At 43.0% G+C, this 27,602-nt stretch overlaps 1 protein-coding gene across 1 annotated transcript; it reads right to left on the bottom strand.

The window, feature by feature from the left end:
* On the bottom strand, nt 1-26,779 carry bub1 (BUB1 mitotic checkpoint serine/threonine kinase). Its single transcript, XM_056294243.1, has 24 exons — nt 26,757-26,779; nt 25,659-25,718; nt 24,871-25,012; nt 24,323-24,519; nt 23,649-23,692; nt 22,931-23,007; nt 22,784-22,833; nt 22,354-22,526; nt 19,357-19,481; nt 18,262-18,725; nt 17,749-17,795; nt 17,494-17,613; nt 15,460-15,546; nt 15,126-15,216; nt 14,176-14,269; nt 11,439-11,607; nt 11,011-11,080; nt 9,643-10,649; nt 9,037-9,137; nt 4,204-4,365; nt 3,455-3,612; nt 1,327-1,504; nt 539-645; nt 1-196 (listed from the first exon to the last, which is right to left on the bottom strand). Exons 1-24 carry the CDS (start codon nt 26,777-26,779, stop codon nt 1-3), a joined length of 3,942 nt encoding a protein of 1,313 aa, XP_056150218.1.
* Nucleotides 26,780-27,602: the final 823 nt, after the last annotated feature.

Raw genomic sequence — 27,602 nt, 5'->3', positions numbered from 1 at the left:
TCATCTCCTGGTCCGCATATTCTCCAGCAGGAGAACCACCAGTCGGTTCTTCAGGGGGGCCAGCTTGGAGCTGTAGTTCTGCTGCAGCACGGAGTTCAGTCTGGCCCGGAGACTCTGCAGGCACGGCAGCGAGCGGCAGTCTGGGATGTTCAGCAGGATATGGAAGAACTCCAGCCACAGATCACTGTGGGGATTCCTGTAGAGACAGGGAACAAGTGAGGACAGCAGGTTTGACCAGACACATTAAAATGAGTTTAAAAAGCAGCTATAGACACCCCCATGGCATGTTACGGCTGTCTTAACAAACTTTGGGACGTGGTCTGCTCAACAAGGAAGAGGTCCCTTAGATAAGTGATGAAACGTTTTAATAAACGCTGTGTCCAGATGAACCGATTCAACTTCCTGTGACAGACCCAGGACTGTCTCTTTCAGGTGTAGGCATGGACAGTTTGTGAATTTTGTTGAGATGAGGGTCTCCATGCTGGTAGAAAAGTTAACTTATACGAGGGGGGAAAAAAAAAGACTTCTTAAAAATTACCTTCTGAACACAGCATTCGTCTTCCACACGCCGTTTTCATGTTGCAGCTGCATGTATGTTCCAAACAGCATGCAGTACACCGTCCCCGCGATCCCGAAGTAGTCGGTCTGAAACACAGGCGGGGTTACACAGCACTCCCATTACCTACTCTGTGAAACACAGCTTTTAATCATGAGGTCAGAAATATGTATAGTCCACTACTGTCAATATGTAGTGATATGTATAGTCTACTGTCTATATGTATAATGTATTGTCTATATGTAGTGATATGTATAGTCCACTACTGTCAATATGTAGTGTAATGTATAGTCTACTGTCAATATGTAGTGATATGTATAGTCTACTGTCTATATGTATAATGTATTGTCTATATGTAGTGATATGTATAGTCCACTACTGTCTATATGTAGTGATATGTATAGTCTACTGTCTATATGTAGTGATATGTATAGTCTACTGTCTATATGTAGTGATATGTATAGTGTAGTCTATATGTAGTGATATGTATAGTCTACTGTCTATATGTAGTGATATGTATAGTGTACTGTCTATATGTAGTGATATACATAGTCTACTGTCTATATGTAGTGATATGTATAGTCTACTGTCTAGATGTAGTGATATGTATAGTGTACGGTGTATAAATTACCCAAGAAAATAATGACTGGTACATCGTTTTTACTGAAACCACATTTAAACCGGTAATGACACTGAACTTTGAAACCCTGAAAGCAGTTCTCGCTGCAGCCTCTCTCTGGGTTTACTGTACGTTGTGGTTCGAACCTCACCTGATAGTTCCACGGTCGCCCGCTGAGCATCTCCGTACACTGGAAGCCTGACGTCATGCACCGGGTGGTGAACGCAGTGTTTTCTGGGAAAAGCTCCATGTCAATGCTCCGACCCATGTCGATGAGGGTCAGGCCATGGTCCAGGTGGTCTGGGTCGAAGTTCCTGCTCTCCAGGAAACTGCCACACGTAGGGGAGGGAAGTGTGTGTTTGTGGTTTAAGTACTTCATTCCTGCTAACTGGAAACGCTAATGTGTTCAGAGGAATATGAAATTATAACAGTCTTTAAGTTTTCTGTAAAATTTCCATATACTTTACTACAATACTTAACTTATTTAATATGTTGATAACAACCACTTATTTAAAATGTTAATAACAACAACTTATTTAATATGCTGATAACAATAACTTATTTAAAATGTTAATAAAAACTTAATATGTTGATAACTTATTTTATATAGTAATAACAATAACTTATTTAACACGTTAATAACAATAACTTATTTAAAATGTTAATAACAACAACTTATTTAATATGTTGATAACAATAACTTATTTAAAATGTTGATAACAACTTATTTAATATGTTGATAACAACAACTTATTTAATATGTTAACAACCACTTATTTAAAATGTTAATAACAACAACTTATTTAATATGTTGATAACAACAACTTATTTAATATGTTGATAACAATAACTTATTTAAAATGTTAATAAAAACTTAATATGTTGATAACTTATTTTATATGTTAATAACAATAACTTATTTAACACGTTAATAACAACTTATTTAATATGTTAATAATAACGTATTTAAAAAGTTAATAACTTATTTAAAAAGTTAATAACAATAACTTATTTAAATATGTTAATAACAACAACTTATTTAATATGCTGATAACAATAACTTATTTAAAATGTTAATAAAAACTTAATATGTTGATAACTTATTTTATATAGTAATAACAATAACTTATTTAACACGTTAATAACAATAACTTATTTAAAATGTTAATAACAACAACTTATTTAATATGTTGATAACAATAACTTATTTAATATGTTGATAACAACAACTTATTTAATATGTTGATAACAACAACTTATTTAATATGTTAACAACCACTTATTTAAAATGTTAATAACAACAACTTATTTAATATGTTGATAACAACAACTTATTTAATATGTTGATAACAATAACTTATTTAAAATGTTAATAAAAACTTAATATGTTGATAACTTATTTTATATGTTAATAACAATAACTTATTTAAAATGTTAACAACAACTTATTTAATATGTTAATAATAACGTATTTAAAATGTTAATAACTTATTTAAAAAGTTAATAACAATAACTTATTTAAATATGTTAATAATTTATTGAACATGTTAATAACAATAACTTAATATGTTAACAATAACTTATTTAGTATGTTAATTACAATAACTTATTTAAAATGTTAATAACAACAACTTATTGAATATGTTGATAACAACTTATTTAATATTTTGATAACAATAACTTATTTAAAATGTTAATAAAAACTTAATGTTGATAACTTATTTTATATGTTAATAACAATAACTTATTTAACATGTTAATAACAATAACTTATTTAAAATGTTAATAACAACTTATTTAATATGTTAATAACGTATTTAAAATGTTAATAACTTATTTAAAAAGTTAATAACAATAACTTATTTAATATGTTAATAACAATAACTTATTTAAAATGTTAATAACAACAAATTATTCAAATATGTTAATAATTTATTGAACATGTTAATAACAATAACTTAATATGTTAACAATAACTTATTTAGTATGTTAATTACAATAACTTATTTAAAATGTTAATAAAAACTTAATAAGTTGATAACTTTTTTAATATGTTAATTACAATAACTTATTTAAAATGTTAATAACAACAACTTATTGAATATGTTAATAACAATAACTTGTCTTGAGGATTTGGGGAACACGTTTCCACTGCAGTATCTTCCTCCTAAATCAACATCTGAACACTTTGTTCGACAGTAAAATCACTGATCTTGCTGTTCTACCTCCAAATGTTGACACCTTTTCTTAACATCTCTCGCCATGTCCTGCCCACTCACCTCTGTCCAAGCAGGAAGTTGTCAGGTTTGATGTCAGCGTGGATGATGTTGACACTGTGCAGCTGCTCCACCATGTGGAGAATACAGGTGGTGAAGTACATGACCAGCGGTTGGGGCATCACCTTGTCACTCAGCATTTTGTACATGTTGATTGCATTCTGGTGGTCAGAACAAAAACACACGTCAGCGAACACCACCGGGTCTCGGTTCCGGGGATGAGCCTTGTTCTGGCTTCAAATGGAGGCCTGCTTCATAAGTTTTAAAGTATATATAAAGTATATCTGCAGTGAAGCGCTTCATCAGGACTTACCATGACTGGAATGCTCTGGAGACACCTGCACCCATGTTATGCTAACCAGTGGCGGCTGGTGCAGCACACCTGACCGCTGCTTTAATGTCCACAGAGTTATTAAGGACGACAATGTAGCCAATAGATTAAAGCAGCGGTCAGGTGTGCTGCACCAGGGTAAATTGCGCCCCCCCCCCCCCCAAAAAAAATTGTTAGCACCAGCCACCACTGATGCTAACCACAAATTTCCAAATACATTTAAAAAGACGCCTCTGAACAAAGGTCAGCACAACTGCTCGTCCTTATCCGAGTCTCAGCGTGTGACACATGTCCAGCTGACTCATCATCTCAGGACAGCGCTGAGCTTGTCAACATGTCACAGCTGTGGCGAGTTCGGGCAACTCTGAGCCACTCTTGGGGAATACGGTCTGTTGGATGATGAGGAAAGATGTCAGCCTACCAGTAGAGTACCACAGCTGTAGAGCTCCCCCAGCATGATGCTTCCGTTCTGGAAGAGGTGAGCAGAGTGGATGTTGTTGTACAGGTGACGGAGGCAAGGCTGCACACGTGCGTCCACCTGAGTGCTGATGTGAAACTCCCAGGGATTGGCTGGTTTCTGAACCTGGAGAATACAAAGTGAAAAATGTGAACCCAAACGTCTCGGACCAGTTCCCGTCATGTTGGAAGCTGTGGTGGTGCCTTCGCCACCAGCAGCCCAGGTTGGAACCGTCTTCTTTTTTGTTTTCCACTTTTACCATTTGTGCCCTTTTGCTGTTTTTAAAGCCGCTTTGCAAATTATCTTGTTTACTTGAAAGAGCAATACTTGTACATTTAGAATTTAATCTTTATTTCTTCATTTAATAACCGGGACGCAGCAGGAAAAGTACTTCAACACATCACATGAACCCTGTATATAATGCGTACAGGGTTGTAGCTAGCTTCTGACACTTCTCTCATCAGGTATTTCACTTGACACAAACAATCTTAAGCACCGTTTAAGAATGAAATAAAAACTCCAGATGTTGGTTTGACGACGACAACGGCGATGATGACAACACTACATATTAGTTAGACAGCCCTTCCATCCATTATCAAAATACTCCAAGACGCTTTACAAATGTAAAAATAAACATAAAAACAACACACCAAAAGCATAAAACACAGACATTCTGAAGAGGGGTTTTGATTAATGATTTGAATAAGGAGGATCATGGCAATCTCTAATGTGTTTGTGGATGGAGCTCCAGAGGAAGGGGGCAGCTATGGAGAAGGCTCTTTCCCCAGGTCCGGTGCTTGGTCCTGTGTGATGGAGACAGGAGGCTGCAGACTACCACATGAATCCTCCAATACATGTGGAGTCACCGGCCGCTTCTTTTCACCTGACAGTGAGGAGTTTCACCAGGGGGACGTAGCACATGGGAGGATCACACTATTCCCTCTCAGTTCCTCCTCCCCCTGAACAGGCGCCCCGACCGACCAGAGGAGGCGCTTATGCGGCGACCAGGACACATACCCACATCCGGCTTCCCACCTGCAGACACGGCCAATTGTGTCTGTAGAGATGCCCGACCAAACCGCAGGTAACATGGGGATTCAAACTGGCGATTCCCGTGTTGATAGGCAACGGAATAGACCGCCATGCCACTCGGCTGCCCCAGAGATGCACGGTTAAACTGGTTTTCTTGTAAAGCCTTTCGAGCTGGCACTTATGGGATTTCATTTGATGGAGTTCAGGAGTACACCAGCGAGCCGAGTGTGTGAACGAGAATGTTTTGGTTTTAATTGGTGCCGGCTGATCAAGACAGGAGGCGAGTGAGTCATTATAATAATTGACAAGATTGGAGGGATTATCAGACGGGGGAGGGGAAGCCGACATTTTACTGACAAGAGAGGCAGTAAGAGCTATGAGGGGGGAAAGATTTGAGATTTCTGAAGGATATTATGCGTTTGACTTTCGGGGTGTGGATCTCAATGTCCATGGTGATTGCCAAGTGGTCAGAGATATCGAGGTTGAGGCTGGAGGGTTTATGTATGGTGAGTCCAGTGCGGCAGACCAAACCCAGGATGTGGCCACGGCTGTGAGTGGGGAAGTTGAAATTAAAGCATTGCAGCAGTTCCAGAAATTCTATAGCAGATTTACAGTCAGTCTCATCAATGTGGATGATAAAGTCCCCCAGGAGAACAGAAGGTGAGATGGCACATAGCTGGGTCAGAACATGAGAAGTCAAAGAGAAAGGAAGGGTAGATAAGGGGTAAGAAAGAGGCAGTTGATAATGGCAGTGGCTGAGGGAGTGGGACCAGAGAGTTTGAAAGTAAAGGTTTTCCAAAGAATGAGTGGCAGGAATGGAAATGGGGGTTATTTTAATGTCCCTTCTATAAACACCAGCAACACCACCTCCCTGCCACTCAAGACGAGGTTTATCAGTGTATGTGAGTCCTGTGGGTGTGGTCCGGTTTAGTGAGATATAGTCCAGGGGCTTATGCCAGGTTTCAGGGAGACAGAGGAAATCAAGGTTACTGTCAGTTATAAATTCATTCAGAATGAGGCTACTGAGTGATGGTGTGTTGAGGAAAACCAGTTTCAGATGACGTTGCTTTAACAGAGGTTGTCAGGACTGAGGAAGGGGACGGAGATCGGACTGACTCATGTGTAATTTGTTGTGGTGAAGGTGAGCGTAATGATGTCTGTTGGTAATACGGTCAGGAATGAGGACAGGTCGAACAGCAGTGTGATCATACAATGGGGGGGGGGGTGAGTGAAGGATGTGACAGTCATTGTTGTGGGCAAAGGGAAGAAGAAGGAAGGCAAGTTTGTGGTGTAAATAGTCAAATCACATGTGGTGGACAGAACAGCTTACTGCAAGTTAGCAGCAAGCACGCGACTACATAGCATGTTCAGGTGAAGACCGTCTCTTCGACAGAGAGCGAAGTGCTCCTAGAACAAGTCAATGTTATGAATGAAACCAGTGGTGTGCTCCACTCATGGACTAGAGCCAGTTACGAAGGCTGAGAATCCTGCTAAAACGCCCCACACCACGACCCAGTGTAGGAACTGGGCCAGAAATAAAAGCGGTTTTCCACAACAGTTGAGGAGATTAAAAAGACGGATAAAATCACCTTTTGTCAGCTTGGACTGCTGACGGGCAGTGTCATTGGCGCCAACGTGGACTATTACTTTCATTATTGTGGGAAATAGATCAAGGAGTCCCGAGAGTTTTTCCAGGGTGTCAGGGACAGAGGCTCCAGGAAAGCAGCGTGTGACCACATTTACGAAACGAATGTTTGTGACTATGGAGTCCCCGATGATCAAGGTAGTGGGAGGGGAGAGAGGAGTGGGTGAGTGATTGACAGTGCTGTCAGGGACAGTTTTGGGAGGGGATATGTGTTGTTGGCCTGAGGAAGCAGCATTGGGACTGGGAATGACCAATCTGCCCGAAAGCCAGGGAGGACGGTGCAGGGGGACCCGTGCAGGAAGGCCCACGGTGGTAGCAGGAGGTGGGTCGGCCACCACAACAGCCAGAGCAGCCGTTGCAGCAGGAGTAGTCCCAGCTGGAGCAGGGACCAGTTCCACATCGGAAGGGGCAACATTGGCCACAGGAACAGCATCGGCCGCAGAGGTATCAACAGGGTGAGCCATGGCATCATTCAGTAGTATGGTAAAATGACGTGAGAGGTTTATGGGTGGAGCCGGGGCAGCTCGGGGTCGTTTCATCTTGCCACATCTGACTACCACCTCCAACCAGGTAGCCTGTGAGCCTGGAGTGGAGCAGGAAGAGGGCCGGCAACAGGATGATGGGTCCCAGGGGATGGTGTCGGAGAAGGCTGAATTCATGACTGAAATCATCTTTTGACTGTGAGGCTGCAGTGCCAATAAAATCAGATAAAAGAGAATCCTCGGGGACTAGATATAGTTGGGCTCACCTTCGCACATAGCATGGGTTCTGGTACCAAACTCCTGGAGAGGGGCTGGACTCATTACTTTTCCAGAGTTGGCCAAGCTGACAAGCACCGGGTGGGTGTGGGGATACTCACAAGCCCCGGTTGAGCACTGCCGTGTTGGGAGTTCTCCCCCGGGGAATGAGAGGGTCGCCTCTATACAACTGCAAGGCGCTGGGGGGAAGGCTCTGACTGTAGTGTGTGCTTATGCACCGTAATTCACCGCGACCCGACCCCGGAGAAGCAGCTGAAGATGGATAAGAATCCTTTTTTCACAGTTCATCTGAGAGCCGTTGGATATCAGCCTTCAGGTGAGTAATGTCATTTGTTCTGTTTAGGCAGTCGTCACAAGGCGTAGTAATATCAACTAGCTGATAGATGATCGCAGAAAAAAAAAGTTAGAAAAAGTCAGAAAAGAAGATCAGCCGTTAGCTCCATCAGCGGAAGGTTGAGTCTTTATGGTTCTCACCAGGAATGCAGGAAGTCAGTGCAGTAATTGATGATCGGGTAAAAAGCCATAAAATAGGCAAACCATAAAATGAATTAAAATAATCCAAAGGTGTCACAGAGTCATTAAAAAGTTGTTAAAAGTTAAGGAGTAGGTAGAGCCACAAACAAACTGGTATATCTATTAAAGAGATACCTTCATGCTGTTTCTGAGCACATTTTTAACACGGGTGGTTTGAATTACAACCGAAAGGTAGGTGTGGTTTTATGATTTCATAGCTATTGGCTATTGCTGGTCGTGTGGGTGTGGCTGGGTGGGCTAAACACTGGGGCTAAACCGCCTGCCATAGAAAAAGGAGAAATCACTGTAGACAGCCCTCTTCCTGCTCTGTCGTCACTTTACCAAAAAAAAAAAGAAGAAAAAAAAGAAAAAAGGCGAGCAACGACAGCAGCTTTGAGGTTGAGGATGTGGAAGACGATTCCTCTTTCTCAGTGGAGGTTGACTACTCGCCTCACCGATATGTTGCTCAGCCAATACAGCCGTATTCCTTCCAGCCAAAAGGGGGCGTCTCTGCTTTTACAGCGTCCCGCTACAGACACAGCCTCTATGCTAATAGTAATTCGTGACGTGGCAAGTTGCCACATTTTTGCCAACCGGAAATCAGTTACTCGATCGCCGATATCTCTCGTCTGGCCATAAATGTGATTTTAGGGCTACCATTTGTCTCATCGATCACATCCACACTCCTTACATCGATTAACAACAGGAAAAGTCGGATTTTGATGCAAGTATCACTTTAAACTACTAGCACAAACCCTAGTTACTGTTACGGACTGATCTTACTTAGAAACAATGCATTTTCCCTTAGAAATACAAAGCCTGAAATCAGAGCCAGAGTTGTCATCTTACCTTTAAAACCACCTTTCTTAAGGTTGTGGGCTCAGTGGCCTCGTAGGCTGTTGCAAAGGCCCCTTCTCCAAGGATGCGGTCAACTCGCAAGGATGCTTTACCTGTAAACAAGCCAACATTTTCAATTTCGGCTCTAGTGGACATTTTTTTTACAGAAACTTGCTGTACAACGTGTGATTGTGTTAGTCGTATGGGGCAAAGGGAAATCATATCAAATTTTACTATAACGTGCATCTCATCTGCTTACATATGCAAAAGTGCCGTATTTAAGAACCCAACCATGGTTCATCACATTGAACTGTTTGGTAACGTAAAGTACAATATAAAACCAAAACTAATTAGTTTTCAAATAATACTTCTTCAAATATTTCAGATCTCCTTGTGCAAGAAATTTCATCAAATAGATTTTTAATTATCATTCATTTATAGTAGATTAACAAAGTTGTGCATCATGGTTCGGCAGTATCTGAATTTCATTTCAATACATTACCATTAAAATATGATAAATGTTAATATTGAGCTGTTGCCCAGTCCTAATTATTAAGTGTGGGTGACCCCAGAGGGACTCATAAGCACAAACGTCTATGCTCTATCCACTGATCTTACCCATTGTGACTGTAGTCTTGGGTGCAATTTTTGGCACTTTGCACTGCCAGGTGAAATAGTTTGGGTTGGCGGTGAGTGGAGAGCTCAGCCTAGACAGCAGGCTGTCAATCATCTCACTGTCCCAGGGATTGGAAATCAGTGGTGCGGTAGTTGGCCCAGGCACTGCTGGACTCGGTTTGTCCATACTGTGGCATGGTGGCGCAGGGCTCATGGGCACATCAGAGCAGAACTTTGGCTGTTGCGGACTTCTGAGGACATCCAATTTCATCTGGGAAAAGGTTTCCTCTCTCGGAGCCTGATGGGGACTTAAGAACGCATCCAGGTCCAGCTCAGCTGCCACCTCAGGACTTTTCATTGGCCTGGGCACTGCTGGACTCATTAGTTTGTCCATACTGTGGCATGGTGGCGCAGGGCTCATGGGCACATCAGAGGAGAACCTCGGCTGTTGTGGACTTCTGAGGACATCCAGGTTCATCTGGGTCTCCTCTCTCGGAGCATGGTGGGGACTCATGAACATGTCCAGGTCCAGCTCAGCTGCCACCTCAGGACTTTTGATCGCCAACCAGTCTGATCTGGGAGCAGATTCTGGGCTCATTGGAATATCAAAGATTGGCTTCTGGGCTTGCTCCGGGCTTGCTGGTTTGCGGCAATCTTCCCTTAAGATGGAAGACTGGGATTTGGAATCAACAGAACCCTTGGGTCTGTGTGAGAGTGGAGAATCTGTTTTGAGTAGATGCTCTGGGCTCACGTACACCTGCCAGCTGGGCCCTGGGGCCTCGTGGGGGCTCTTGAGGATGGTGCTGTTGGGATTAACCAGCGTCTGGTCTCTGAAGGACAGCACAGCAGGAGGAGGAGGCACCATGGTGAGAGAGGCAGTCAGGTTTGGTTGTGCCAGGATGAGTCCCTCTCCCACAATAGTACCCTGCCCTGCAGCACCCAGGACCCTCAAGGGGCCTGCAGCCATGTTAGTGGACACCTCTTCAGGGGGACTCTGCTCCAGGATAGGACTGGAGAAGGAAAGTGACAAATGTCAGATGGTCACTGATGTTGCCAAGAAGGCCTCAAATCCACTAATCATTTTGATGAGACTTTTAAATTTGACTCTGAAGATTTGAGTTAGACTTCTCTGTATGTTGAGAAACTGGCTGAAAAGAAAAAATCCTTCACCTATTGTGGTTTTACTTATTTAATCTAAAAATGTTCTTTATTTAAATCTAGCCAGAGATTATTTATTCATATCTTTTTCCCAGTTCTCGCTCTCCATCTTTACACATTGCTGCTTGGCATTAGAAGCAGTAGTGCTTCTGACCAGTAGTCCTAAGCAGTGGAGGTTAGTCACACCTGTAGTAGGCTAAAAAGGCGAGTTACCTGAGCTTTTGGGGCTGTCGTGAGTAAGATTTTGCCTCAGTGTTGCCAGAGGTTTCAGGACAGTGGTTCTCTAGAAAGGAAAGCATATAACGCATATCCATAATTTGAACACACTCCATAGAAGGTTACTGAAAACTTTGGCTAAAGAAGTCTTGCATGCGAGAATGGCTTCTCTAAATGTCATGAATACTAAAAAAAAAAATTAACTTCAAGTCAGGTACAATGAGATAAGCTCTCCATATAAACTCTTGTTCCATCAATATGAAACCAATATTCTCATATAAACTGTGTGACAGCGGCCTTGAAAAATTGTCAATCAATGCTAAACAACACAATTGTGTCATTTCTGTCAAATCACATTCAGCACGAGAAATTAGAAGAGTTGGCCGGTGCAGCATGCGGTGGGCTGCAGCGAGCTAGCTAGCTACCTTGGTCATGGTAAAAGTCATTGAAGTATGGAGCTTTGTGGGCAAAGGGGGTTGAGACCATCTGGGCTGCCATGGCAAAGTCGCTGGAGCTGTTGGGGCAGGCGGCCAGAAAGTTGTTGTGCGCCCCCCACACGGTGCTTTCATCTGGGATAAACTCTGGTGAGGTCACCTGATCAATAACACACCAAGTCAGCACAAATAGGAGGCGCTGTACTCACAATGTGACTTTACAATGCAGAGGTAGGCGATATTCTCTCTATCTACCCATCTACGCAGATATCCTTCAAAACACCAACTGTTCTTAAAAATGAATCATTACAAGCATTAAATAGTCAAATGAATTATTGGTTACCATCAAAATTCTTTTTATACTCTTTTTTTATTGTTTTCCATTATATAAAGACACACCAACGAAAACAAAATAAAAGCAAAAAAACAAAAACATAAAAAGGTCTGGATTGGACGGTTTCCACGAAGCCTATATATTTCTGTGACATATTCATTCATCCATTATCCAAGCCGCTTATCCTAACTACGGTTGCGGGATGCTGGGGCCTATGCTAGCAGTCATTGGGCGGGAGGCAGGGAGGCACCCTTGACAGGCTGCCAGGCCATCACAGGGTACACACACACACACACACACACACACACACACACACACACTCACACCAAGGGACAATTTAATATGGCTGATTCACCTGACCTACATGTCTTCGGACTGTGGGAAGAAACCGGAGCACCCGGAGGAAACCCATGCAGACACGGGGAGAACATGCACATTCCGCACAGAGGACGACCTGGGACGACCCCCAAGGTTGGACTACCCCGGGGCTCAAAGCCAGGACCTTCTTGCTGTGAGGCGACTGTGCTAACCACTGCGCCGCCCATATATTCAGTGTATCGTTTATTTATCTAGCCGCTGACATGTAAACATCGTCCATTTCTCTCGACATTGTTCCTCTTGAGTTCTCATCCTGTGAGTTAACAGTTCCATATTAATTGCATCCCTATTTTCAGCCATTCGTCGGTGGGCTTTTTTACAAGCTGCCAACAAGATTTTCAGCAAATATCTATCTTCTCTTAACACAATATCTCCTTTCATATTACCAAAGTACAGTACCATACATGACATAGGTATATCATAGCCAGGGGTGCACATAACTGTTTTGGTCTGGCTCACAAGGGAACACCTAGAGATGTTGCTTGGTACCCAGCCTTTACACAGCACAGTTATTCTACAAGCTGTCGTCATCACGACCCTCCTGACTGCTCTCCTCACGGTCTTCCTCTCTTTCAGACATGACAGATGAAGATTTAGGCCTACTTCTTCCTCCCTGGTTCAGTCTGTGATTAGCTGTTTGCATCCATAAATCAACAGCTGGCTTCAGGTCAAAAGTCTCTGTTGTCATCTTAGACAAGTGGATGTGCATCAGGGATGAGAGGCGAGAGTCTGACAGGCGGGATCTGTACTTGCTTTTTATTATATTGAGATGTGAAAATCCCCTCTCCCATGCAGCACTGCTCAAGGGCAATATAAGGGACAACAGAAGGACTTTATGAATGTTGGAGTAACTACCTGGATTACTTATCTTCACTGTGTTGACCAAGTCACACACAGAGGAGGCTGCCACACATTCTCCTGCTTGCTTTAAATGCATCCATTCTCTTACAGTGGCGTCTCTGTCAACAGACAAGCTGGCCTCCTATTTCTGGAGGATGTTAGTAAGTGTTGTGTTGCCAAAACTGTGGAGGTCTTGCTTTTCTTGAGGCCAAGTTGAAGGATCAAAATTAAAAATGGATCACATGACTTAAGGGATTCATATCTGCTTTCAAACTCATGAATTAGACCTCTAAATACATCAGCCTTGTCCCTATCAGCATCAGCATGTGAAACAGTTTCTTTCCTGTACTTGCCTTCACTGTCAAGCAGTAGTGTCAGCTGTTCGGCAGCTGTCCAGCAGCTACCATGAGCTCATGGTATTATTCTGGAGGGAGCTGCTATGCTGAAGCGTGTCCCTGCACTTCAGCAGCTCCCTCACGCCTCTGGGCACACGCGCTTCCGACGACCTCACGGTCTCACCACCCCACTTCTGACACCAATGTAGCGAATTCAGGGGGGGCAGCCGGGAACCGCCACAGCCGGGACGCGAACCCGGGTCTCCCGCACCATGGGCGACTACGTTAGCTAGTCGACTAAAGGGTCAGACGCTTCTTAAAACTGATTCCGAGGAGCTCACCACTACACATCCATCTTGTTGTAGCACTGCCAGAAGTCAGGTTACTGTCAAATTTACGATTCATCTTGAACTGTCATGTTCTGAGCACAGAATCATCTCTGCTTTTGCAATATCAAGTTAGGATTTTCTGGCAGGAGGACCTTTCTAGAATAGATACAAGGATGGAATCAAACCATAGACAGACATCAGTCTTGACAGACTGCACTGTTGAATGCCAGGCGTTGTACCTCTACTGTGACTGTGAGGTCCTACTGGCTCTGTAATATGCATGCTAGGATGTAAAATAATAATTAGATCACCTTTATTCATCCCTGAAGGGAAATTCAGGAAAAAGCCGATGTTTAAAATCCAATGTTTCGAGACAAACTCCTGGAATTCTACTGTGTGGGTGTCAAAGCAACTGACTTTCAACATCAGAACCATTCTTTTTTCCCACTTTTCCTTATTTTCTTCATACACTCACATTTTACGACATGTCATCTATTGGGGTTCGTACTTACATCAGGTCTGCTGGGGTTAGATGCCGAGACCTGAGAAACAGCCGGCTCTGCTTTATCTGTCTCGATCACAGCGCCTGGAGCAGCAGCAGCAGCACTTAAAAGATTTAAAAAAGAGGACAAAGAAGATCAGGAAAAACAGGGATTTCATTCTTTTAAAAGTTATCCAGCATTGTCCCTTTTAATCACATAGAGCACATGTATGAACTTGTTTCTCAGATCAGAACTTATTGGTGGAGACTGTGAAACAAGACGGTAGGTAACCCTTCCCAACATGGCTGATGCCAGCACTGGTGCCGAGTTCTGGAGGGAACGGTACCCCTAATCCTGGCAGTGTTGGTGCCATGGGCTTTGTCCACTCAACTACACAGGACTGCAGGACAATCACTTCAACAACGGTGTCGCAGATGATTGGAGACAGGACTGGAAAACCACATGGTTCATTTTATTAATTTTAGCATTGAGTTGAAACTTGAACAGAGCTGGACTTAATAATAATAATAATAATGAGTCAATGTTGTGAATGTCTTGTGGGAGAGAGTTAAATAGGTGGGGGGCGGAATGACTGAAGCGGGCCGATGGTGTCGTGAGTTGGAGAGCAGAAGAGGATGTGAGCGTGTGGGAGGGCATGTGGATATGTGATGGCTATGCGACATGATGCATATTGATAGTGGCAAGAGAACTGCTACCTAATGCACATCAGCATGAGTGAACATTCCCTCAACATAAAAAAAAGAAAAGATCACTTAGTGAAATGACACAAAATCAGACAGGGTTTTGGGGCTGAGCAGAAACATTTCCCACAATTCTACAGATTTGTTGTGAACAATTCTTACGAGTTTTGAACAGGGAAAACAATTCGAGTCATTTCAGAGTATTCCACATCGTTTCTGACTTCCACAGCACCACCACGGAAAGGGGCTGGGGTGGTGGTTTCAGATGTTAAGTCTTACTAGCAGTTCTCTTTGTCAGCGTTGTCCTGAAAGATAGTGAAAGGTCTCGCAGAAGCAGCTTTGGTCAGAAAAGAGGCTCCTCCTTCACATGCTGTTGAAGACAGGAAGGAACAAAGGTCAAAGAAACACCCTTTATACCAGTCAAGTCAGCATCAACCTTTTTATCTAGAACTTATGCTGGTGTGAGCAACACGCTCAGCTTTCCTATTCCTTAAGATTTTGCAAAGTCCAAAAAAAAATGGATGACAACAGGTAAAGCAAAACGACTTGGAACCAACAATGCATTCTTGCATTCAAACCCCTTGGACCACATGAACATCTTGATGTATGGTACCTTTACCATTTGTCTGGCAGTCATTTTCCTGATTCATCGACAAGTTGTCCAGGAGGGTCGGGGCCTGAAACATGTCCATGATCACATCTGGAGAGCAAAACAAACAAACACAAATAGCAATGTCCTATAACCACATCAGGTTAAACACTTAGTCCTGTTTCCATTCTGCATAATTATTCCTTTACTTACCCAGGGATAATTTACTTACCCGGGGATAATTTCTAAACTTTTGTCATCTCAAATTAATGTTAATCTACAGCCAAGTAAGTTCGGACAGACGACATGAGTTTGGAATTTGTATTTAGACCTAGCCTTCTACACATTCATGCTAAGAGCTGCCCAGTATAAGTCCAGTCTGGTATCGTTAGCCACTAGTAGGGATGGGTAATGAAACCCAGTATTACATGAGCAACGGTGGTAAATTATTAAAGACCATAGTATTGATAAGCTCTGATGTTAATGGTTCTGCTATCGGTATTGGAGAAAATAAGAAAATAATTTTTTTATTTAGGCTACATGAACATTATCTTGCACCTTTTATTTCACTAACTCAGTTTCTACTACTACTACTTTTGGCTGCTCCCGTTAGGGGTTGCCACAGCGGATCATCAGTCTCCATCTCTTCCTGTCCTCTGCATCTTTCTCTGTCACACCAGCCACCTGCATGTCCTCCCTCACCACATCCATAAACCTCCTCTTTGGCCTTCCTCTTCTCCTCTTCCCTGGCAGCTCCATATTCAGCATCCTCCTCCCAGTATACCCAGCATCTCTCCTCCACACATGTCCAAACCATCTCAATCTTGCCTCTCTTGCTTTGTCTTCAAACCATCCAACCTGAGCTGTCCCTCTAATATACTCGTTGCTAATCCTGTCCTTCTTCATCACTCCCAATGAAAATCTTATCTTCAACTCCGCCACCTCCAGCTCCACCTCCTGTCTTTTCATCAGTGCCACTGTCTCCAAACCATACAACATAGCTGGTCTCACAACCATCTTGTAAGCCTTCCCTTTAACTCTTGCTGGTACCCTTCTGTCACAAATCACTCCTGACTCTCTTCTTCACCCACTCCACCCTGCCTGCACTCTCTTCTTCACCTCTCTCCTGCACTCCCCGTTACTTTGCATAGTTGGGGTCACCAACTCCGTTTCTAATTTGCAGTAACATTAAGACATTTGTCTACGATGCATTTTCGCTGTTCTCAATCCAGAAGAGAGATCGCTCTCTTGGAGCCTGTTGTATGTGCAAGCCAAGGGGCGGGACCAGCACTTCTGCCTCTCTCTGACACGTGTACACACACACACACACACACACACACACACACACACACACACACACACAAAGCCTGGTCTTAGTGACAATGGCGGAGAGAGAAGTAAACGGTCAGAAGTCTGGTTGTACTTCACTAGAACGATGCTGACAATGCTCATTGCCACAAATGCAGCAAGTGTGTTTGCATGTAAGGGCGGAAACACAGGCAATCTATCCAAACATCTGGCGAAAGTGCATCAAATATAGGCGGAGAAATGCAGTTTTAGACTGCCTAGCTCATACTTCATCTCCAGTTGCCCCATGTACCTCAGGTGTGCTAGCAGCCTAGACTCCACACGGAGTTAACGAAATTATACAAACACAGGTTGATGATTCAAAGCAACGCTCTGTCCAGACATGAGAAAATAATGCAATGTTAATTCTGTTAATTTACTTTGTTTTGGCTCTTAAAAAAAAAAAAAAAACAATATTAATACCGTTAAAGTACTGGATCGATAAGCAGTATCTGTAACAGTAGTCGTACCGTTAAGATGTTAATGATACCCATCCCTAGTCACTAGCAGCTGCCCAGTACAACAGTTTCCAGGTCATCTTGAAGGGCATCTTCACAGTGGAGGATGAGAATGGGGGGCAGCATTATTCACTCATACTGATCAGAGGATTTGAATCAGCACCCTTTTTAATCACATCTCTAAGCCGTAGTGACCAAGAGCATCCTGGATCAAACCCACGTGCTGAGGAAGGTGTACCGAGTCTGTACTCACCCAGCGCCTCGCGTGTGTTGACGGTGGGTGAGGGGAGCACCCTGGATGGTGTGGCGTGGACCAGTCCCAGAGACGTGTTTGGAGTGATGTAAGACAGGTTACCTATACCTCCCTGTGACACTTAGACAGACAGATAGAGAGAGACGTAAAGAGAGAGCTAGACAGGGACAAAGAAACACAGAGAGAGACAGACAGACACTGAAAATTGTCTATCAGAATGTGTCATTATGGGGAGAAGTAACACCCACTACTTACCATCTGATTTCTCTTCAGGCTCTGGTGCTTGGCTGAGTGAAAGATCACTGGGGGAGGGGAAAACACAGGAAAATCTCTGAAGTGAAGAGGTTTAGGAGGGCAAGATGACAGCAGAAAACAGGAAAAGCAATTCTAGATTATCCGAATGATGGACGCTAACTAAGTATGGGCTTAGCTAGTACTTGGATGGAAGACCTCCCGGGAAAACGGAGTTGCTGCTGGAAGTGGTGTTGGTGGGCCAGGAGGGAGCAGTCTTCCCTCTGGTCCTAATTTAAAAAAAAACAAAAACAAATATCAACTCCCAGTGCCCCAGTGCAGTGACACTGTGCTGTAGATGGCATCCTTTGGATGAGACATTAAACCAAGGTCCTGACTCACTGTGCTCATTAAAGATCCCATGGCATTAATAACAAAAAAGTAGGGGGTCCCCCCCGGTTTCCTGGCAAAATTCCCAACCTGTACAATAACCTCTGTACAATAAGACAGAGAGGAGGCACTGACGAGTCTACTTACCCATCTATGGTGCAGTGCTGGGAGCTGCTAGTCACACAATCAAATGCGCCCCTGAGCTGATCTCTGTCCCCCTCATACCGGCCGTCTCTGTTCATAGAGCCCTGTGGAACTGAGTATGAAGACTCAAAGGACACTGGCTCTTGTGCAGGCTGGTATCGACCTTCTGAGGCCGTAACAGATGCAGCTTGGATGGCAAAAGCCGAGGACGGTGCCAAGTCAGACGAATGAATGCTCCTATCAGCCAGGACAGGAGGATGACGGGATATCTCTGAGCTCTGACTGTCGGAGAAAGGGGTCATAAGGTTGTGGTTCCTGTGAAATGAGGATGCTGCATTGTTCTCTTGGTTGAAGCCCTGTTCAGAGTACACCTTCCAGCCTTCAGAGGGTCTGCTTACGAGGGGTCTCCCTGCAGACTCCTGGAACACAGTAGGATTCAAGTTGCCTGCTGGTTCTGCTCTGTACCCCTGTAAAAATCAACACAACAGGATCAAAGACAAAATCACATCATCAACAATTGAATGAACATATCTTACTGCATCATATAACCAAATTTAAAATGAACTGAGCCATAGCAGATGGAACCCCCAACCGTGGCAGTGTTAATGCAACACTCTACTATACTGAGCTACACAGGAGTTGGAACCATTGCACCTGGTAAGGTATCAGTTACATTCTCAGCGCACTGGACTACATAATGCCATTGCATACTAAGCCAGTACTGGGCAATTGGACAAATATATCAGCAATCGGTGGTTGGTGTTTTTGGGCAATTTTTTTGCGCAAATTGTCCATTTATTTTGCCAATTTATTGGTCTGGCTCCTCAAGATTTCAACTCGTTAAATAAATAATGAACCTGTTAAGCACATGTATCCAATTTTTCCTGTTTTGAGGACTGGGGGTGTGGGTTGGAGAGGGTGAACGAGTTGTCTGTATCTATGTATTTGCAGTTCGTTTGTTATGTAATGCCGTTTTTGTTTGTATGTGTTTTATAATTGTGTTTTTGTCTATAGGACCCCCTTGTAAATGAGATGCTACATCTCAAGGGACTATCCTTCAATAAATTCTATATATTTATGCACTGCTGACTGTCTGACCTGCTGGGTGGAAGGGTCACTGGTTGAACTCCCACAAGCTTCCAGGTTCTGGTTGAGTCCCTCAAGCATCTGTTTTAAGTTTATGATGCCTTTCTCCTGCTCCTGGACCATTGGCTCGTTGGCCTCTGAAAAGTTACCATGACAACAGGTCATTTGAACAAACTACATTAAAAAAATACCTTTATGCATGCTCAATAATCCAGGTAAGAAAATCAAAGAAAGTTGACTCGGTTCATCTGGACACAACATTTATTGAGAGAGAAATGTTACATCACTCATCCAAGTGACCTCTTCAGTCTCAACTGACTGCAGGTGTCCCCACCCTTATAAACAATACAGTAGCATAACGACCGAAAACAACGATCGGTTTCGTGGCATTAACTAGAGTTTCAATGGCCATGTGTACTATTCACTGAGGATTTGGGAATAGTTGCAATCACAGCATTGTAAGATGGTGACAGATGTACTCTTAGCCCCCCCCCCCCCCCCCCGGTTCAGGGACGGTCGTTCCCTCTTCACATAGATGGCCTCTTTGACTCCCCATTCAAACAAGCATTCCTTCCCATCAAGGATGTGCACATCCTCATCCTTGAAAGAGTGGCCACTGGCCTGTAGGTGTGTGTAGACTGCGGAGCCCTGGCCTGACGCGTTAGCTCTTCTGTAGAGCACAGAAGAGCTAGCACGGTACAGAAGAGGAAACACTAATCCGATCATCGTTTTCGGTCGTTATGCCACTGTATTGTTTATAAGGGTGGGGATACCGGCAGTCAGTTGAGACTGAAGAGGTCACTTAGATGATGATGAAATGTTTCTCTCTCAATAAACGTTGTGTCCAGATGAACGGATTCTGCTTTCTTTGATACATTAAAAACATCATTTTCAAATTCTGACATCACAAAGTGCTAGCAGGTAACAGGCTGTGAGCCCTAGCTGCCTCCATCTTAATTTAAATGACTTCATCACATGAAGTACAGTGGCGCTTGGAAGTTTTTGACCCCTTTAGAATTTTCTATATTTCTGCATAAATATGACCTAAAACATCATCAGATTTTCACACAAGTCCAAAAAGTAGATAAAGAGAACCCAATTAAACAAATGCGACAAAAATATTATACTTGGTCATTTATCTATTGAGGAAAATGATCCAATATTACATATTTGTCAGTGGCAAAAGCATGTGAACCTTTGCTTTCAGTATTCGGTGTGACACCCCCCCGTGCAGCAATAACTGCAATTAAACGTTTCTGGTAGCTGTTGATCAGTCCTGCACATCGGCTTGGAGGAATTGTAGCCCATTCCTCCGTACAGAACAGCTTAAATTCTGGGATGTTGGTGGGTTTCCTCACATGAACTGCTCCCTTCAGGTCCTTCCACAACATTTCAGTTGGATTAAGGTCAGGGCTTTGACTTGGCCATTCCAACACATTAACTTTATTCTTCTTTAACCGTTCTTTGGTAGAACGACTTGTATGCTTAGAGTCGTGGTCTTGCTGCATGAGCCAAGTTCTCTTGAGATTCAGTTCATAGACAGATGTCCTGACATTTTCCTTAAGAATTCGCTGGTATAATTCAGAATTCATTGTTCCATCAATGATGGCAAGCCGTGCTGGCCCAGATGCAGCAAAATAGGCCCAAACCATGATACTACCACCATGTTTCACAGATGGGATAAGGTTCTTATGCTGGAATGCAGTGTTTTACTTTCTCCAATCATAACGCTTCTCATTTAAACCAAAAAGTCTACTTTGGTCTCATCTGTCCACAAAACATTTTTCCAATAGTCTTCTGGCTTGTCCACGTGATCTTTAGCAAACTGCAGACGGGCAGCAATGTTCTTTTTGGAGAGCAGTGGCTTTCTCCTTGCAACCCTGCCATGCACACCATTGTTAGTCAGTTTTCTCCTGATGGTGGACTCATGACCATTAGCCAATGTGAGAGAAGCCTTTAGCTTCTTAGAAGTTACCCAAGGTTCCTTTGTAATCTGGCCGACTACTACACGCCTTGCTCTTGGAGTGATCTCTGATGGTCGACCACTCCTGGCGAGGGAAACAATGGTCTTGAATTTCCTCCATTCGTACACAGTCCGTCTGACTGTGAATTGGTGCGGTCCAAACTCTTTAGAGATGGTTTTGTAACCTTTTCCAGCCTGATGAGCATCAACAACGCTTTTTCTGAGGTCTTCAGAAATTTCCTTTGTTCTTGCCATGATACACTTCCACAAACATGTGCTGTGAAGGTCAGACTTTGTTAGATCCCTGTTCCTTAAATGAAACAGGGCGCCCACTCACACCTGATTGTCATCCCAATGATTGAAAACACCTGACTCTAATTTCACCTTCAAATTAACTGCTAATCCCTAGAGGTTCACATACTTTTGCCACTCAAAGATATGTAATATTGGATAATTTTCCTCAATAAATAAATGACCAAGTATAATATTTTGTCTCATTTGTTTAACTGGGTTCTCTTTATCTAATTTTAGGACTTGTGTGAAAATCTGATGATGTTTTAGGTCATATTTATGCAGAAATATAGAAAATTCTAAATGGTTCACAAACCTTCAAGCACCACTGTATGTGATTAGCTCCACTGAGGGAGTTTGGGTTGTATTGTCTTGCTTGAGGGCACTTGGGTAGCAGCTTCTGTGGCCAAAGAAAGTGTTGAGAGAAGTGTGAGCTGAAAAAGCATCAAAACCAAAAATCCCTGAGGAGACGGCCCCAAATCTGGACATGCTGTTGTATTAGTTAGGTTAGGTTAAGACAGACAGAGAGAGAGAGAATTTATTGTCCTCCATTAAAGGAAATTTGTTGCCACAGCCGGTATACACACAAGAACAATTAAGGAATATTTAAATTAATCTTACATAAAACATAGCCACACGAATAACACTTTCAAGAACAGACAATTTAAGTGTTACTGCGTGTTAGGTTGTTAGAAGTGTAATCTCTAAAAACAAGACAAGACTGTTGTTTCTTTAGACTCATTTCATCAGCTTACCAATCTCTCTTTGCTCCTTTTCCTGCTTGAGTTTAAGGAAATATCGTGCTGCTCGCACCTCCTCAAAGGACAGCTCAGACCCCTCGCACACCAGGTCTTCCTTCTTGTACATGGACAGAAACTGTAGGCCCTGCATGGGGGGCTTCACCCCAGAGTTCTCAGAACGAGAGATTCTGTGGGGAAAAGTATCATCATCATCGTCCTCATCATCATCAGTGGGCAAGCTGAAAGCACACATTTTCTCGAGGAAATGAAAATATGACAATACATTCACTGCCATTTGGCGGGTGCTTCTATCTCAGCAGGATCCTGGGTGCTAACAACTTTAAAATGGGTAGAGCCAGAGTGGTGTGCTCCCTCCACCAAAGTCCACAAGGCCGAATAAATACCAATTTAAAATATGAACAAAACTAAACAAATAAAAACTTACATTCTGACGGTTTTATCTGCAGGTGGTTGGGATAAACTGTCCATGGAACCCTGAGATTGACAGAGAATTGGTCATTTTTGTGTTTGGGCAGTAGTTAAGAGATAATTACTAGATAAGTATAGGCAATAAATGACAACACACACACACCTTGCTTTTTTCAACAGGCTCTCTGTGCCATGGCATGTGATTGAGTACATTAGAGTTCTGAAGAGGTCTCGGACCGTCTGCTTCAGAGAACCAAAAATAATCAAATAGTCAATAAGTAAATGCATAGCATAAAACAACATGAAACAATGTTTTGTTCTGGGGGGTTTTTTTGCCCCCCTTTTCTCCCCAATTGTACTTGACCAATTACCCCACTCTTCTGAGCCATCCTGGTCTCTGCTCCACCCCCTCTGCTGATCCACGGAGGGCTGCTGACTACCACATGCCTCCTCCCATACATGTGGAGTCGCCAGCCGCTTCTTTTCACCTGACAGGGAGGAGTTTCACCAGGGGGACGTAGCACGTGGGAGGATCACGCTATTTGCCCCAGTTCCCCCTCCCCCCTGAACAGGCGCCCCGACCGACCAGCGGAGGCGCTAGTGCAGCGACCAGGACACATACCCACATCGGCTTCCCACCCACAGACACGGCCAATTGTGTCTGTAGGGACGCCCGACCAAGCTGGAGGCAACACGGGGATTCGAACCAGCGATCCCCGTGTTGATACGCAATGGAATAGACTACTACGCCACCCAGACGCCCAACATGAAACAATATTAAACAAAAAACAGTAACCAAAAGAAGCTGCTGTCGCACATCACAGACAGATTTTCACAGATGAAATAACAGAAATTGGAAATAAATAAATCTAAAGTGTGACCTGGTGCTGCTGCCTGGTTTGTGGATGTTCTCATTTGAAATAGCCTGTAAAAGAGAACCACTTTAATCACCAAGCACATCACACACACATCGCCTTGGTACTGAGTCACAAAACACAAACAAGAGCTCATACTGAGAGCTAAACTAGTGTTGAAGAAATACTTGTATAGTGGACCGTTTAGCAATCTTGGACTACAGATAACTTCAGTTATACATCCCATATTCTAAAGCCGTCTGAGTATAGTGGCACAGCTGGAGAGGGAGGTTTAAAAACAAAAGTTTCACGGTGAAGAAGTAGATCCACTGTGACTGAGTGATCAGTCGAACTGCTGTCAGTTGAAACCCAATATAAAAATACTTTTGAAACATTAAAAAGCTCCTCTTGGTTAAACTGGTTGTTGGATATGTTCTACAGTCCCTGGGGTAACACATACGTCCCTTATAATAGAGAACCATGTAAACCTGTGTGAAAATATCAGAATCAGAATACTTTATTCATCCCTGAGGGGAAATTGGGTCCTATTACAGACACTCACGCTCTAATAAGAAAACTAAAAACTAACAATATACAAGACAACAAGAAAATAGAAACAAGAAAAACAGAAAATATGAGAATCACTCAAATTTATATAATGACTCTCCCAATCATCAGTTGCTCTAGGGCAAAGGAAGTACCTGTATTCGTGCAGCACGTAGTCTGCTGGCTGGGCCTGGTTCTCCATGGCTTTCATGTACACGGCATCCGCCTGCTCCTTCAGTCCACCCTTTTCAAACTGCTGGGCCCAGGCAACATAGAAGGCTCCGGTCCGTGTTCCGATGCCCTTACCGTGAAAGTAACTGTACAGCGTGATGGGCTCGGCATAATATCTTGACTGCATGAAAGGGATTAATTTTAATGAATACACTCTCATACTTCAATAATAAAAACTGATTTATAAGTGAAAGCTAACAATATGTACGCAAAATATTTCTACGGAAACACTATAGCTTCTAGAGAAAATTTCAGTGAGAAAATAACAATCTTGTCTGACTGTGTTAATTGTTGTTATGTTAAAATTTAAATGGACAAAACTTTTTAAAGCACCACAGTCTGTGCTGTGACCCCTGAGTTAACTTATCGACAGACAACTGCAGAATCAACGGCAGTCACGTCACTACCATGTGTAACATGATTTTACATGTCATTTAACAGTTGATATAATAAAGGTTTTAGCCACACTTACGCATTTAATGCAGTGGTTAATGTATCTGATGTCATCTGAGTATCGCTTATCGTGCATAAATGTTTTTACAAGTCGGTCAAGCACGACTGACATCTCCTGAGCATCACTGGCTGGTAACCTCCCCTCAAGGTATCCAACAAACCTAGGAAAATAGAAACTTTTTCTTACCTTAGCAAGATTTGTAAATTCCCTTAAACAAAACACAATTTTCACCGAAGGGGTTACACAGAAAGAAAGGACAGGAATATGATGACAAATGGGAAACATAAGGTAAATGCCTACATATCAACACTATATGTACATATTAGCTTACTCTATCAGTGCAAGGGCATTATCAAAGGATCACTAACCGTAACACAGGGTTATTAAACAGGTTCAATAACAAAACAGACTCAAACCCTTTGCCATGAACTTCATTACAACAGCCATGGCAATTTTTCTGCAACCATCCAGGCAAGTAGCAGGGGTCCACAACTAGGTTGGACTCAACAAATTTTTACTTGCATAACTTTGAACAAGGAAATAACAGATCAACCTGAGAGGAAGTGAATAGGTCAAAATTTTAGAATGTTGAACAGGGAGGAAGTCGCATATAACCAGTATGTGTAAAAAGACATGTCTCTGTTGTGAACCATTTTAGTGGCACATTAGAACATGTGCCAATGTATCCATATTTAACTTGTGACAGCTGTCCTGTGACAGGTGCCCCAAGTTAAATTGATCTCAGAAGTAAGCAGTTCTAATGTCGGATAATCCAAGTAGATGAAACCCCCAAAATCACTACTAACCTGTCCCATGGATCAAGGGGGTCGTCTCCAGTGTATGTGCTCATTTGGTTTTCAAAACATCTGAAAGGATAAATGTTGGTATTGGACAGGAAAACCAATAAGCTGTTATACTATTTCAATCAATCAAACTGTATTTATATAGCACATTTCATAGATTAATGGAATGTGTTTTATGTCGAGTACAAGTGATTGAATGAAAAGAAGGTAAAGACAGAAGAAGAAAACAGACAAAACGAAAACATCCGGCCAAGCAGGGTTCTCACTAAGTGGACGTCCCTGTCATCTCGGGACAGTGATCCTGCCGCCCCTGGGTTTTTCAGGGAGAATCAAATCCCCGATCACTGGCTGGTGATGGGCCTTAAACCCAATCCGTTGTTTCACACATAATACATGAGATCATGTACCCAGTTTGAGTCAAGCACGGATCATCACTGTGAAAACACCTAGATTGGTGCTTCTTAATCCGGTCCTCGGGTACCACCACTGCTACTAGTTTTCTACACTGGTTGTTCTCAACTCAGTCCTCGGGGGAGGGGTGAGGGGGGGCAGTACTGCTGGTTCTCTATTCCGTCACGTGGTTAATTACCTTCACCTGCTGCGTCAGGAGGTACGCCAACCTTCTACCCACAACAGGTGAGGGTACATATTGGATGGTGGAGCAGAAAACGACAGTGCACGAGGTCCCCTGAGGACTGGGTTCAGAACCACCGTGTTCACCTGCTGTTCCGGGTCTGAACCCTCCCTGACTGGAGGCTGCAGTAACTGGAACCGCAGATAAATATGTCAAACAGCCTGGAAGACTACAGACGACACGCAACGCCGGCGGCACCTGAAGACCCGACTGAGAGTCGCTCCTCCAGCGGGATTACAGACGCGGCTCCCCGTATCATACGAGCTAAGGAGGGGAGGCGAGGAGGGGAGGCGAGGCGAGGGGTGAGTCACATACACGACGATTAAACCCTTGACGGTAAGAACGAAAAGAAGCTAGCTCCGCTTTCTTTAGCTAGCAGCCATCTGACACCCGTCCCGTTTCTTGGCGTTGTCGGCTAACTAACTCGTCGCGCTAGCTGTTGACGGTACATTCAGAACCGGGCTTACTGTAAATGCACAGCGACGTCCATTGTGGCAGGCCGGCTGTTTATTCGCCTCCGCTAAACAAGCCAAAGATAAAACCTGTTGTTTGGTGTCAATGGAGGGCTTCTCTGTCGCCAGCCGCTGCCCCTACCGACCAAATAGTTTTAAATTTCGCCCAGCCAATAGCGTCGCGAGGGCCGCGCGGGGCGCCCAGCCCGATTGGGCGACACGGACCAATCGGCGGCTTCTGTTTCTTTTTTTTTCCCTTTTCGGTGAAGTTGATAAATCAGCTTTAAGGCGCATTACCGTCACCTACTGTTTACGAGTATCGGTTACACCAGTGTTTCTCAACCGGGTCCGTGGTGTAATTGCAAGGGGTCCGTGGAAATAAAATATCTTTTAAAAAAAAAAGATCCTATGACATTTATAGAAATAGGATTATTTTACTCAAATGTGACTGAGACCTTTTATCTACCTAAACTATAAAGGGTAACAGGACTTCTTTCTCTAATTACATCTGTTTCACAAGTGTAATTTATTGTATTTTAATAAGAGATCTCGCTCCCGTTTGCATTGTTAAAAGTTACTGCATAAAAATTCCGTTGTTACATATATCTGAAAGTTACTGAATACATATTCTGTTTTGTTACATATATCTGAAAGTTACTGCATACATATTCTGTGTTGTTACATATATCTGAAAGTTACTGCATACATATTCTGTTTTGTTACATATATCTGAAAGTTACTGAATACATATTCTGTGTTGTTACATATATCTGAAAGTTACTGCATAAGAATTCTGTGTTGTTACATATATCTGAAAGTTACTGAATACATATTCTGTTTTGTTACATATATCTGAAAGTT

Source organism: Lampris incognitus, chromosome 15, assembly GCF_029633865.1.
Source record: "Lampris incognitus isolate fLamInc1 chromosome 15, fLamInc1.hap2, whole genome shotgun sequence".
Taxonomy (NCBI): domain Eukaryota; kingdom Metazoa; phylum Chordata; class Actinopteri; order Lampriformes; family Lampridae; genus Lampris; species Lampris incognitus.
Note: the sequence above shows the minus strand (reverse complement) of the source record. Positions and strands in the feature narration are given on the sequence as shown.